Source organism: Hetaerina americana, unplaced genomic scaffold (genome assembly GCF_022747635.1).
Source record: "Hetaerina americana unplaced genomic scaffold, ioHetAmer1.1.p SCAF_53, whole genome shotgun sequence".
In the NCBI taxonomy this organism is placed as follows: Eukaryota; Metazoa; Arthropoda; class Insecta; order Odonata; family Calopterygidae; genus Hetaerina; species Hetaerina americana.
Genome location: NW_027287128.1, coordinates 101,405 through 114,893, shown reverse-complemented (window position 1 = coordinate 114,893; position 13,489 = coordinate 101,405). Strand labels below are relative to the sequence as shown.

General features: G+C 35.4%; 1 protein-coding gene across 1 annotated transcript in view; it reads left to right on the top strand.

Moving 5' to 3' along the window:
- The window catches only part of LOC139694728 (limbic system-associated membrane protein-like), an 84,149-nt gene extending 78,718 nt beyond the window's left edge, over nucleotides 1-5,431 (top strand). The window contains exons 7-8 of the mRNA XM_071593227.1: nucleotides 4,222-4,370; nucleotides 4,719-5,431. Coding sequence (XP_071449328.1) covers nucleotides 4,222-4,334 — 113 coding nt within the window. The 3' untranslated portion in view covers nucleotides 4,335-4,370; nucleotides 4,719-5,431. The remainder of the gene's footprint in view (nucleotides 1-4,221; nucleotides 4,371-4,718) is intronic.
- The last annotated feature ends 8,058 nt before the right edge of the window (nucleotides 5,432-13,489 follow it).

Below are 13,489 nucleotides of genomic sequence, written 5' to 3'. Positions count from 1 at the left end.
TTTCAAAGCCAGTTTATCCATTTACTCCCCGGTCACCAGAACCCGTTCAGGATGCAACCAAATGATATTGTCAAGAAAATATCAATGCAGGTGATACTCTTGCTGATACCTGCAGAATTTCTGCCTTTTTTTTTTTCATAGTAGTTAAAAAATCATGTTAGGCACTAAAAATATCGAAACTCTGGTGTTACCTCTCCCTTCCCTCCAAGAAATTTGACCGAAGAACGGCACAATGGCGGAGTTTTCAGAATTCCGCGTGCTTGTCGATCGATTTCAGAAAGGAAAGAGGAGAGATGTAAAAAAGAGGAACTAATATAAATGAGAAATCGTGAGAATGGAAAAGAAGGAAGCGAAAGGAAAAGTGATTGAATGTTGAGCGCGACGAGGAAGACTAACTTAGGATTTAGAAGCTCAAAGTGCTTTAAACCCCTTTTTTGACTTCCCATTTGTCCCTATAAATGAGCACCATTATATGGCAACGTAACCTCCATTCTTACGACGAAATTTGAACCATTGATCTTCCAGTTAGCTGAGAAAGACGATTTCCGATTAAAACGGCGATTACTGGAATGATAGGAATAAATGAACCGGCTGATAGGAACCAGGAAATACTAGGATAAAAGGAATTTCACTTGTGTATTTAGTTACAAAAAATAGGGCCACAAATCGGATCCCGAGATTTACGATAGTCTGTATTTTACGACAAACCACTAGAAGTTTTGTAAGTATCTCTATGTTACAGTAATTGCCATCGAATCCATCGAGTTTTCGTTTACCATCTATTACTTAAAAATCAGAGAGTTTGAAAGTTTTCCCAAGCAGAACCTTGTGCCTACATTTTTGATTTGATGACAAAATTTGAATCTCTGAACCATAGAATTAAAAAACTAGATAAGTAACGGAAAAAATGGTGATGGCAGACTTAGGATGGGAGATGCGAGAACTGGAAATACATGTATTTCTGGTTTAAAGAAATTTTAGATTGGTTTGGGAAATACTGAAATAGTATCCCACAGCAAGGCACAGAAGGCCTTTTCATGTTTCTAAAAATGAAAAATAATTTTGATGGCTGGGATTGACAAGAGATTTTCGAAGTAAATTTTCGGACAAAGCCTAGCTAATGTTAAGATTTGTAATGAGAGAATTTTTTTTCCTCATCTTGTTTTAGTTCGTTTCTCTATCCCTTTGAAATTGATGGGGCAATACATTTAAATAATTGTATCTTGCTGAGTATAGGAGTTGCTCATTGAGAGGAGAAGGGAAGGCACGATAGGAAATCATCAGCACCTATATCTTACGCCGTGGGAACCATTAGTGAGGCTTCATTCGTTCGATATGACAAAAAAGATAGCGAACATCCAATCGGACGACGTCCGAGGACAGGGATTAACTCTTTGCCGAGGAAAGGTGCACATATGCTCAGTCATTGCTGGAATATTTTGCCAGGAATTAGGATATGAGCTTTGTGGTGAGAATGGGAATATCTTCCTCAAACAAAGCCCAACACGGAATGAGCATGACTATTAATTAAATAAAGCACTTATTTCACTAAAACCAGGAATACTTATATTTTTAAATAAATAAAATTTCACGAGAATCATTCAGATGGAAAATAAATGCATCTCTGGTTATGACCATATTTTGTCAAGTTTTATTTAGAGTTTGATCGTAAAAATCTCTGATTAACACAAAGTCGGTATTTGTTTAGATAAATTGTTGTATAAAGAGAGAAAATAAGATAAAACACCTGCAAAACAAAACAATTCCACGAATAAGATGCTGCAGTAATATCCTTCACGTTAAAAAGAAAGCTTGTGTGAGCGATGGAGAGTTTGTTTCAGTGACATGAGCATTTTGTGAGTTGGAGAGAAACAAGAGAAGAAAATATTACCATTAGTTTTGAGGTAGTAAGCGGAAAAGACTAGTTTTGAAAGTGTTTGGAAGTGAAAGGTGACTGGCATAGAATGGTAAAGAGGAGGGGAAATAAAATCGACCACGAGTGAGCCGCGCTGTGGGAATAACGAGTTGCTTCGACTGTGTACGCACGCTTCGCGTTGATGGAAAAATAACAGTTGAAGGAGTAGCCACATCGTTGTTTCAAAACTTTCACGTTGATTCGACATGAGGTCATCAAACAAACGGTGAATTGTTAGGATTTTCCGCCAAAAAACTGTGGCGGTCGGGGGAAAAGCTTTAGCCTTATTGGCACGTTTTTATGTTTAATATTTAACTATCTACGTGGACCGAGGCGTTTTGGTCGCGAGTGAACCCACCCGCGGAATTCAATATCGAAATTGGACATATGACGCAGCACACCAGCGTAAAGGGATTTCGAGAAAGACATATATATATATATATATATATATATATATATATATATATATATATATATATATATATGCATGGGTGGTCTGAAAAGTTTCCGAATCAGAGAATTTTAGAAAAAATGTCTTGCATCATTGTTATGTCGGAAACTTTTCAGACCACCCTCCTATGAATATGTATATTGAGACACATTATTATGTGTGCTCAATGCTTATAGTTTTAAAAGGGAACAAAATTATTTAATATAATAACTCGTAAAATATGATATTGCGTTCATAAATTATAGAATATAGGAAAGAAAATACGAGGGTAGGCTGAAAAGTGATGTACACTTTCTTGTAGAGCGTGAACAAAAACAAATACCAATATTGAGCAAAAAGTACATTAAAGTAAAATTCTAATATTTCAAAATTATGCATCTATTCTTCAACAAGGTCACCGGCTAAGGCTAACACATTTCTCCCAACGTTTAACAAGTTTTTTCATTCCGTCACTGAAAAACTCTACCAACGTTTCTCGAATCCAGGACTTGACCGCTGCCTTCACCTCATCGTCCGAGGTGTAATGATTACCCTTGAGGTGTATCTTGAGTTGAGGAAAAATATCGGAGGAATAAGAAGGGTGTAGAATTGGTTCAGATTTCAGGTTTCGCAGAGCCTCTCCATTTGCGCGCGAGGTGTGTGGACGAGCGTTGTCATATTGCAAGATTATTGGCGCCAGGCTACCTTTAACACGACAAATTTCTTCCTTGGATATTTCATTATGGTTTGTGAGACGCTTTTGAGTGACTCGCCGGTCATTTTGAATCAAATCTTTGACGAGTTTGCGATGTTTATCGTCTGTGCCAATGATCGGACGTCCGCTACGTGTCAACAATTATGGCTTTTCCCGGCTCACAACCGCGAATTTTACTACCTATCGATTTAAAGTTGACCTATTGACAGCATCGTCACCATAGACAGTCGTCAAACGACGATGAATCTCAGTAGGAGTCACTTTTTCAGCAGTTAAAAATTCGATAACAGCACGCTGTTTAATTCGCGTTGACATAACACTAAAACACGTCTACATATTTCCGCTTCTCGAAATACACAGGATGAAATAACGGATCTCAAACCTGCGCAAGCATGTTTAGGGGAAATGTTACTTCCACATGCCACCAGGAGTGCTTCTGAAGGTCATTTTGTTTGTGGTCTACAAGCATGTGTGCATTTGTTTTCAGCCTACCCTTGTTGGTTGATGTAATAAATATTTGCACGGTTAGACTCTGATGAATAAAAATAAAGTTTTTGATTAATAGTGAACAAATTTTTTGCTTGAGAATTGACAGATCATTTCCAATGTTGAGATTATGGTTCGGGTTGGAATCGGAAAGGTGAGTTGAAAAGGAATGAGACCAATGGATGCGTACTAGATGAGCTTTGGGAGAAAGAATTTGGAGGAGAAAATTGAAGGTCTCAGCCAAAGATAAATCTTGGCAGAAAGCGGAATGTAGTGGAGGCCACGAAGATGGAGAGGATATAGAGTCTTTGGGACTGCAAGAAAGGTAGTAATGGTTATCAAAACCTGAAATTTTCGCATTGATCTAAAAAGTGGTTATATATTTTATAGATATACGCCTATTAATAAATTTAATGGATGTATCCATGGTATATTCTGGCTAAAAGCCTACCTAAAAGAGATGCCATAGGTAACATCGTGGTAGAAATTTCTCGATAGAAATAATTTGTCTAAAATTGACTTTTCTGAGTTGTCAAGTTTTTGCCGCGACTGGTCTTGATAATAGTGGTATAAATTTTTGCAAAAAATCCACGAGTCCCAATACAGTATTTCGGGCTAGTTTAACCCGACTAGATATTATTAATACACATCAATACTGACGCACTTCTCTTTCAGGTGAACTACCGGCTGCTGTTCAGTATGGGACGTCTGCGAACCTTTTCGAAGAGATCAGCATTTGGCTCCAGATAATCTGCCTATACCTGTCATGTGGTGTAATCTGGCGGTGACATCTGAGCATTGGCATCTTTGGGAGAAATGATCCAGTATAAAATTCTTTCCCATTATTATTGGAAGTAGAATATAAATAAAACGGAATTTTACGATTTTACGAATTACATTTGTGGGCAATAATGCCATTAATGTAATAAGATTAGTCAACATTAATAAATAAATAGTAATGTAAGATCGAAATAGTTGCTTAAAATTGACTGTTTTTTCTAGATTGGAAATTGATTTAAAAAATGATTTTATAATAGTCAAGTTGGACTATCACATAGTGAGAGGGAGCAAATATAAAGACTATTTAGTGGTCTGAATTTGATACTGATGTGTTAAAATGTTTTTTTAAACTGTGAAAAGTATTTAAAAAAATATGCCTATCTTATTTTTAGGAGGTCCGATGACGGCACAAAGGAAGCTTCCCGGTTGCAAGATCAATGCATGAAGACTATTTTGGCATGCGTCGTATATCTCAGATTTCATAATAAGGTATATAGTCATCCAATTACTGTGTGCAAAATCTAAGGAGCAATGACTCATAACACAGAAATTTCTGTGCAGACGTGTCAAAAAATAATAAACCTTGTGCTCTGCGACTCAAGAGAGAAATAGTGAAGATTACGGTGACATTTAAAGAGGTGAAAGTGATTAGCATTTCGTGTGCGTGGATAGCATTTTATTGATTATGGAAGCAATTAAAAAATTTAGAACCTGAGAGAGTGAGAGAAAAGCATTACTATAACAATTTTTCACGTAAGTGTTAGTAAAGCAAAGAGGAAAAAAGGTTTTAGCAAAGAGGATAAGTAAGTCACATATATTTTTGTATCGTAATGTTTCTTCATCAAATACATCAAACTGACAATGAGTAAATGTGCAAAATCAAATAATTTTCTTCATTCTCCTTTGTAATTCAAAATATGTGTGTCATCATCTTATTTCATTATCCAAACTTAAAAGGGTTAATGATAGTGGGTTATTATTATGTTTAATATTTTCATCCTTTGAGAAATGTTTGTGCTCTGAAGATGCCCGAAGTAATCGATCAACCATGTATACATTTACGTCATACATTGTTGTGTCTTTAAACAGTGCGAAAAAATGTGTTGCTTGGAATGATACTTAATGCTTCCCAATTAAATTACATATCTACAATGTCTGTATTGTGTTTATTCTTATTCTGCCAAGTTCATATTTTAGGACTTCCATTCCGTAATTCTAGCGTTTCACTGAAAGCGTAAGCAATAAGACAAGCCAATTTGGGCTACTTATCATGTAGAGTCATTCTATGGATACATTTTATTTAATTATAATATTCATTTAGCTTAATATAAATTCCAATTTATATCAATTTTTAATTATGGCAGGTTGTATTTTGAGCATTTACAGATGTACACTTCAATGACATATCAAATACACCCATATACGCCTGAGTGTTCGTGGTAATCTGTGAATGTTAAAAGATATTTTTAGAAGCGTATAAAATATGATCGTGTTAACTGTTTAATATTCGCCTATGCTAGAGACGATCAAGCACGTCAATATTTCAGCCATTTAAGGAGTTTACAGAGAGCGTGGATCAGCTGTCCGATTTTAAATTTATTCTGCACGACGGATATACCTCTCACTCATCATGAAAGAGGACTCAAACGAATTCTCTCAACTGACACTCACCGATGTTGACATCTACACTGACGTTTAAATCCGACAGAAGAGCAAAAATCAGGTTCTGGCATGCAACGTGAGAAATTTCACGCGGATAAATTGAGTTAATGTTAAATTCATGTCGTAAGGACTTCACTTTGCAAGTGTGCATGAAAAACTAGAAAAATAGAACATTTTGTTAATGGTTTATTTTTAACGCGTCAAATTTTCTTCCAAGATAGAAGCTTTGGCTCTTGAAATCGTCATAATAATGATGATATTTTCGAATTCATACTGCCATTTTATTTTATAATATATATTTTTGTTAGATACCTACTAGTTTAAACACGCTTTGGAGAGCATTCATATCTAAGGGTTAAGGAAATAATCAGCAACATAAGACAGAAGACATCAACATTTTCTTTCTATCATTGGGAATGAGAAGGTATGTGATTTGAATAGCACTTCTATCAGAAAAATTATTACGTTAAAAATGTCATAAATGAGGGCATAAAGACAAATTGGGCATGGGAATACTTTTAAAAATCAACACGAAGAAAGAATTCGCTGATCATCTTATATTAAGTATCAGGTGGTAATAATATCACAATGTGCAATGAAAGCTGTTTTTCAACGTTAATCTTAAAAGACTTGGCGAAAACTGTCTTTACTTTTTTTTTGCCACCCTTCGAAGTGTGTGGAATATTTCTCTTTTTGCAGAAATACTCGGTGTAATTGAAAAATTGAAAGATATAAGAATAAAATATCTAAGGAAAACTAAAAGAGGAACTGAAATGAAGGTTAAATGAAGATATTTTTTCCCTAAAATCACTAATAAAAGCTTTCATCGATTAGTAAATCATAAGGTAACTAGATGAGCTCCTCACTTAATTTTCATATTATGTTTCATTATATGTTTCAATTTTTTTCAATTTTCCTATGATATTTTTAAACACCATTGAATAAATATGGTTTTTAAATGCGAAATTTTAAGTGACTAAGCGGAAAGGAAAAAAAATCATGGTTACAAGAGCAATGGATACAAAGAATTTTGTCGGCGAAAAAGAGAGCCAATATCGGATATACGTCGTATAGTTCATAAAATCAAAGATAAGCGTGAAATAAATGTGGGAAGTAAGTGATAGAATATTATTACCAGAAATAAGAGTAGATGAATATTTAAGTTATAGTAATGATGAAAATAATTAATTTATGGTATGTTATTATTTAAATTTTCCACCACATCCTACATGACACAATTTCTCACCGATAAGTAGTCTAGATAGGAAATAATTAGATATTACTATATTAAATCTGGACAAATTCAGTAGGAAAATTCTTGAAAAAATCAATAAAAGCGATTTTTCAATTTCAATGTAGATGGGTGATACGGACGTTAAGAAAACGTGGTCTTTAAAAAGAAAACTTTCGGTTAAGTTTCACTGGAGGAAGTGATAATAAAATTAATAGTTTAACTCAGAACCAGTCACTAGCCTAGCTAAAAAGTCAAATTTTGAACCAACGCGTTAATTAATTCTAACTACTTCTGTACGGCGCCCAAAGGTTCAAACAATTCATTAGCTACTTTGAGAAATTTATAACGATTTCTTCGATAGACTTAATAGAGACAGCATGGTGTAAAAGTGGAACTCTGCAGTTTAAGCTGAAATAATAATTAAGGACCAAATAATGAAACATATGATAACGTGAATTAAGCAGTAAAAAATGGGAAGGCATTAAATAGATGACAAGGATTGTAAAGCAAACAATAGGAACTTTGTATATGTAAATAAGGAGGCCGTGTATTACGGGAAACCTGATTGGGAAGATAGAAGAAAGAAGGAAATAGAAGAACGTGAGTTCGAAGAAGTGGGAGGGAATGCTTTGTACGGTGCACTTAATCAAGAAAACTAAGAAGGAAGAATGGAGGTGAGCGCAATGAGATGATATGGAGAAATTTCGGGAACATATATTTAACATGCTCTACAAGGAGTTGAAAGAATATGCAGGAAGTAAATATGTGAAATGTGACTTAAACTAAGGAATTCTTAAAGTGTGGTATCCATATATGGGATCTAAATACTCAAATAGGAAAAATAGCTAGGAGCTAAATACTAAATATAGTTAATACAAAAAGAATACGTGGAGAAACTGTAGCTGTCTTACGAATTGCACAATTTTAGATGGTGATATGCATGGAACAACAGAATGAACGGATATTGCAAATCCAGTGTGGGAAATTAGACAAACAAGACAGATAGTTTAGATTAACCAAAATAAAAATGTACCACCCGAAAATTTAGTTCAATAGCTAAGAGAAGAGCTCAACAGGTACTTAGGGTATTTTGCATATTATAAGTAAATTAATGGGATTGAGTTAGTCAAGGAAGGAAAACAAGGAGGAAGATTAGGAAGAACAGCACCTGGACAGGAATGTGACTATTTTTCGGTATTCTCAAAGGTAACAACCATTTAAATTGTCTGCTTAAAATTGAAGAACTGGAAAGGTAAGTAGCGTAACATAATATTTTATGCTTTGGATACAATACCGAAATGGAGCAACACTATGTTATGAACTTTTTCATTATCTGTTAAATGGTATACGTCACCAGTACACATTTTAGGTTTGCTCTTGCTCCTGCGAAAAAATCGTGTAAAAAATGGTATTCTGCGACATATTGCAAATAAATGAGCTCTATGACTTCTAGAGGAGCAGACATTAAGTGATAAGTGTAACAAATTCAATGAAAGAAAACTGATTTTACCATTATTGATTTTTCAAACTATTTTAATTTTTTTGAGAAATTATTAGTGAGAAAACTGAGTTTTTCAGTTCAAATACGAGCCGAGTTTTTGATATTTACTAGATTAAAACAATAAGAGTTTGTTTGAATTCATTATATAAATATTTGGACAAGGATATTTGGCAATATCTGTAGTTATATTTGTAAAACAAAAACTCTCGCTCTGGGAGGGTTGAAAGAGGAAAATTTAGAGTGCCTACTATCACCAAAACGCAGAATAACAGGCTTTATTTAAAATTAGTGACTATTTCTTTCAAAAAATCACTTAGAATACCAACAGTGAAGTTTGATGCGATTGAAAAGACATCAAATTAAAGTTCACTAGCTATCGCCATCATTGCAAATCATTCGCCTTGACCGGGATCCCGGTCAAGGCGAATGATTTTTACTCTCTGAAATTGTTGCATTGAAATGCACTTTAGCGGGTGACTCCGTTAAAGTTACTGTTGCGGCATCTCCCGCACTTTCTTTGAAATATCGCCATCATTTTGTTAAGCGAAAACATACACATTGGATAGCTTATCTCACGTCGTTAATGATAAGTTAACTTATAATTTATTTTCTCCTTTAAACATTTTTAAGCAGTTTCTCTATTCTACACTACATTTATCCTTTTGAGTGAAAACGTGATGATTTCTTTATATAATTTATATTTTGTTAATTAGGATCTGAAGTTAACCACACTCTTAGATGTTTTGAAAAAACACTCAGTTTATGGTCACTATACTTTATTATTTAATGGATAAAAGAATCGTTTGGAATACATTTTTTGTTTTACATTAGTGAGAAACACCTGATGAAGTAATACAGCTCCCGGAATTAAATTTTGGTTGAAATATTCGCATATTTCTTCTCAAAGAGACTAAAGGCAATGCTATTTGCCGTGCTAACTCCCTAAGCTATTTATGACGAGGATATTAGACATCGTACATCCCGACACTTTTCCCTACCGCTCCAGTTCACGAACCGGAAAAAATGCTTTACACTTAACCTCTATAATATTCATTAATATACACTGCTAAACCGGGGTGTTTACGGGATTTTCATTAATACCTTTTTAACTACCACCCATCGTAAGGCTACTTTTAACTCGAGAGACTTGGTTTAAATACGAAGATTAGGCGGGATACAAGAAACGCACAATGGCTGGGGACTCGGAAGGAGTCACCGGAATCACCTATTGACCCTAAAAAAATAAAAATGTCCAAGAATTTAAAACCAAATGCCCCCCATTTACTCCTAATCTGATATGAAAATGTCCCAAATCTCGTATTTTATTATTTATTTAGCATACTCACCTTTATCCAACAGAAGTTGATTATAAGGTAAATGAATATTCTATAAAAGGTAACATTTCACTTGATAATTTATCTCTCAACTGGGATAGATTTTCATGAAAAACATCCAAGACATTGGCATACTGGGAAATGATAGTTTCCGTGAGGGAATAAGGCCTTTTTTCAGCTTTTTTGATTCAGATATCAGACAAATTTATAAATAGCTCCTACAATATGGTCACAAATCTGTCCTCAGTGTTGCCTAATGAATTTAAGAAAGAAGAACGGCTTTGACGAGGAATTCAAGACACATCTACAACAGAACTGGAAATACAACAGCTGCAGATGTGCAGCTGTTATATAACCAATCCTCTAGAGTTTACAGACCTTCATCCACAAACGAGACGTGCGATCACTCGGATACTGAACACTTGAACGTCAGCAGCGTATGGGTGACAATTAGCACGAATCAGACATCAAAGAGAGAACAAGTATTATTGCTATTTTCCATGAGCTAACTTGAGGAAAAACTCATAACTTATTTTCAGTAACTCATTACTTATTTTATGTTTACGTAATATCCTCTATTATATATATTGGTACAGGTGAAATAAAGTGAAATTAAAGACTTAACATGCTAAAAGAAGGCATGAGAAAATTTGGTCCGAATTTTTAAATGCAAATATCGTTCGAGATAGCGGTTTCTCTATTTTATTAAGGTTATACTTATTAAATACAAAATACAATAGGGTAACATATTTACGCTTTATATTTACATACGAATATTAAAATACATCCATAATAGAGAAGTAAACAAAAATATACTATTTATAACATTATTAAATAAATTAAATTGTAATTATTTATGACTAGTAAGTCAATGTATTTTGGAAATCAAAAATCAATATCCCGTGACGATTCAGGCTAGCCTTATTATTAATTAAATTTTATTTATTTATTGTTTAGGGTAAAGGAAATAATGAGTAAAAGACTCCATACGTAGCTCAATTATGTGGATGTTAGTAAACGTATTAATTAAATCATATTTGCTTCAATGAGCAAATTAATAAATTTCAGCCATCCTGAGATCAGACATTCGTTCATTTATTTCATTATCTATGACTAAATTTACCCTAATGAAAACAAATAGTCTTGTTATAGATACTGTGAAATACTGTATAGTTAGCGGAAATTAAATACTTAAATACACAAAAGCTTTAGCCCAATGAAAGCTAAAATAAAAATAGAGCATGAATTCGATCTGAGTACGACCTTAAGTATTTCGGAAAATAATGACTACTCATGGAAAATATCAGATAACCAATTTGGTTATTTTCATTAATTTGTAAACGATGCCGAGGTAGAGATCTCGCCAATATGCTTGCAACTATTTTCTTTAGTGGAAAAAACGAATGACGATTATTCAAGAAGTCGATTGTTTAACTACTATTAACATTTATATTTACATATTACTCATTCGGAAAGTTCTGTAACAATTGCTCAATAAACTGCTAAAAGGCCACAGGTTTTCCTTTCAACTTATAAGTATAGTTTTTAAAATCGATGCTCGCAAGGAAGTTAAGTTATTGCTGTTGAATGAGTAAAAAACAGAACGGTTTTCTACGCGGTAACCAAGGGCACTACGCGGCAGAACCATGATTTTCCCAACACTTTATCAAAATATTATTCCCTTATTTTTTCAAAGAATGGTATAAAGAGCATGGCTGGGTGGCCATAAATTATTGTAGTAGATAAAATACCATGTAAAGTTATGAGCAAAATTAAAAATTAAAAATGTACCCAAAAATGAACAGATCATATAAAAATACATACTTTGAAAATACGCAGAAATATTATGAATATACGAGTAGAATTTACAAATGTTGCATTCAAGAGTCGAAAGAAGGAATTAAAAAGGCGGAATCAACAAAACTCGGCAATGGAGGGGAATGGGTTGGAAAATAGCCTGATAAAATCCTTTCTAAAGGAGAGATAGAGAGAAAGGGCAAACAATTTTTTTAGCATTATATTTTCATGCCCTCGAATAGAAAACGTCTTCGGTGAGCGTTCAATGGAAAACATAGAACGGCGAATTCTGCGGCCGAAAAGTAATACCTAACAAAGACAAGGTGAGAAAAAATTCAGAAGGGCCTGCAAAGCATTTTGACTGCATATACCCGCACACCGCTCCGTCCAGTACCCCTCCACCTTTCTCCCACCCCCCTCCGCGCATTCCCGACTACCCATTGCCCGAGGGTGGAATGAGCTGGAGGAAAAGGAAGGGAAAGAGAGGGGGATTGAGATCGGCGACATGTTGGGGAAAAAGTCGGTGCGGAGTAAGAGAGAAAAAGTCGAGAGTTAAAATTGCGGATCCGGAATCTAATAATGGATATGGAAATAGACTGCTCGCCACCCTCTGACGCAGCCCCCTAACTCCTACTCCAACGGCTCTCCCATCTCCTCTCCCGACCCCTCTCCGGCCCCTCCCCACTCCCATCACGAACTCTCTTTTTCCCCCATCTAACCTCCCATAAGCGCCTTCCTCCGCAGTCGCACCAGAAACCACCTCCCATCCAGACCCCTCCACCCCCGGCCCCTCTTCTTCCCCTGTGCGCGCAATCAAATCCTGAATTATCTCCCCCATCCCCCCCTCTATCTCTCTTCCACTTTCACTCTACTCCTTTCGGCTAAGCTTCTTTTTATACACAGACCCACCTCTCTCCTTCAATCCATCTCCCGGTCCTTCCCCTTCATTTATACTGCTTTTTTGTGCTTGCTTCTTCCTTCTCCCCATCAACGCCCATCTTCCTTCTGATTAACTCCTCCTCACCCTCCTCCTGCCGCACTTCCTTCAAAGCTCACTGCATCGCATCAGCGCCTACACTCAAGAGCGCCTCCTCTCCTCCCAAGACTTTTTTTCTTCCTTTGTCATTGTTTTCCTCCTCCCCTCCCATTCCCGCGTCGAGCAATATTCAACTCGGTTTTATGCTTCCCTGTGCGCACTAGTTGGAAATGACGCGTTTATTAAAAGGCCATGTGCTTATTCAACAGCAGGAACGGGGCCTCCCCTTGTTTTACCCTGAAAGATATATTTGAAGGCATTTGTGCAACAGCTGTGAAGACTTTTTGGTTGATTCGGTCCTTGGACGATTAAACGCTGAATTCGGCATTTATGCATTGATCGAATGTGTGCAAAACCACCATTAATTCCGTTCATTCTCGAAAGAGAATTGCGATGGACATCAATAACAAACTACAATCACGCACTTGCCTAGTTTTTGTATTCCGAGTCAATTTCTCTAACTCTTCTATCTTTTATCAATTTTATTTCCAGCAATTTCACATTTGCTCAATCAAAGATGTATCAATATTTACAGTGTCTGATAACTGTGTGTATTATTTATATATATACACACACATATATATTTATGTATGTATATA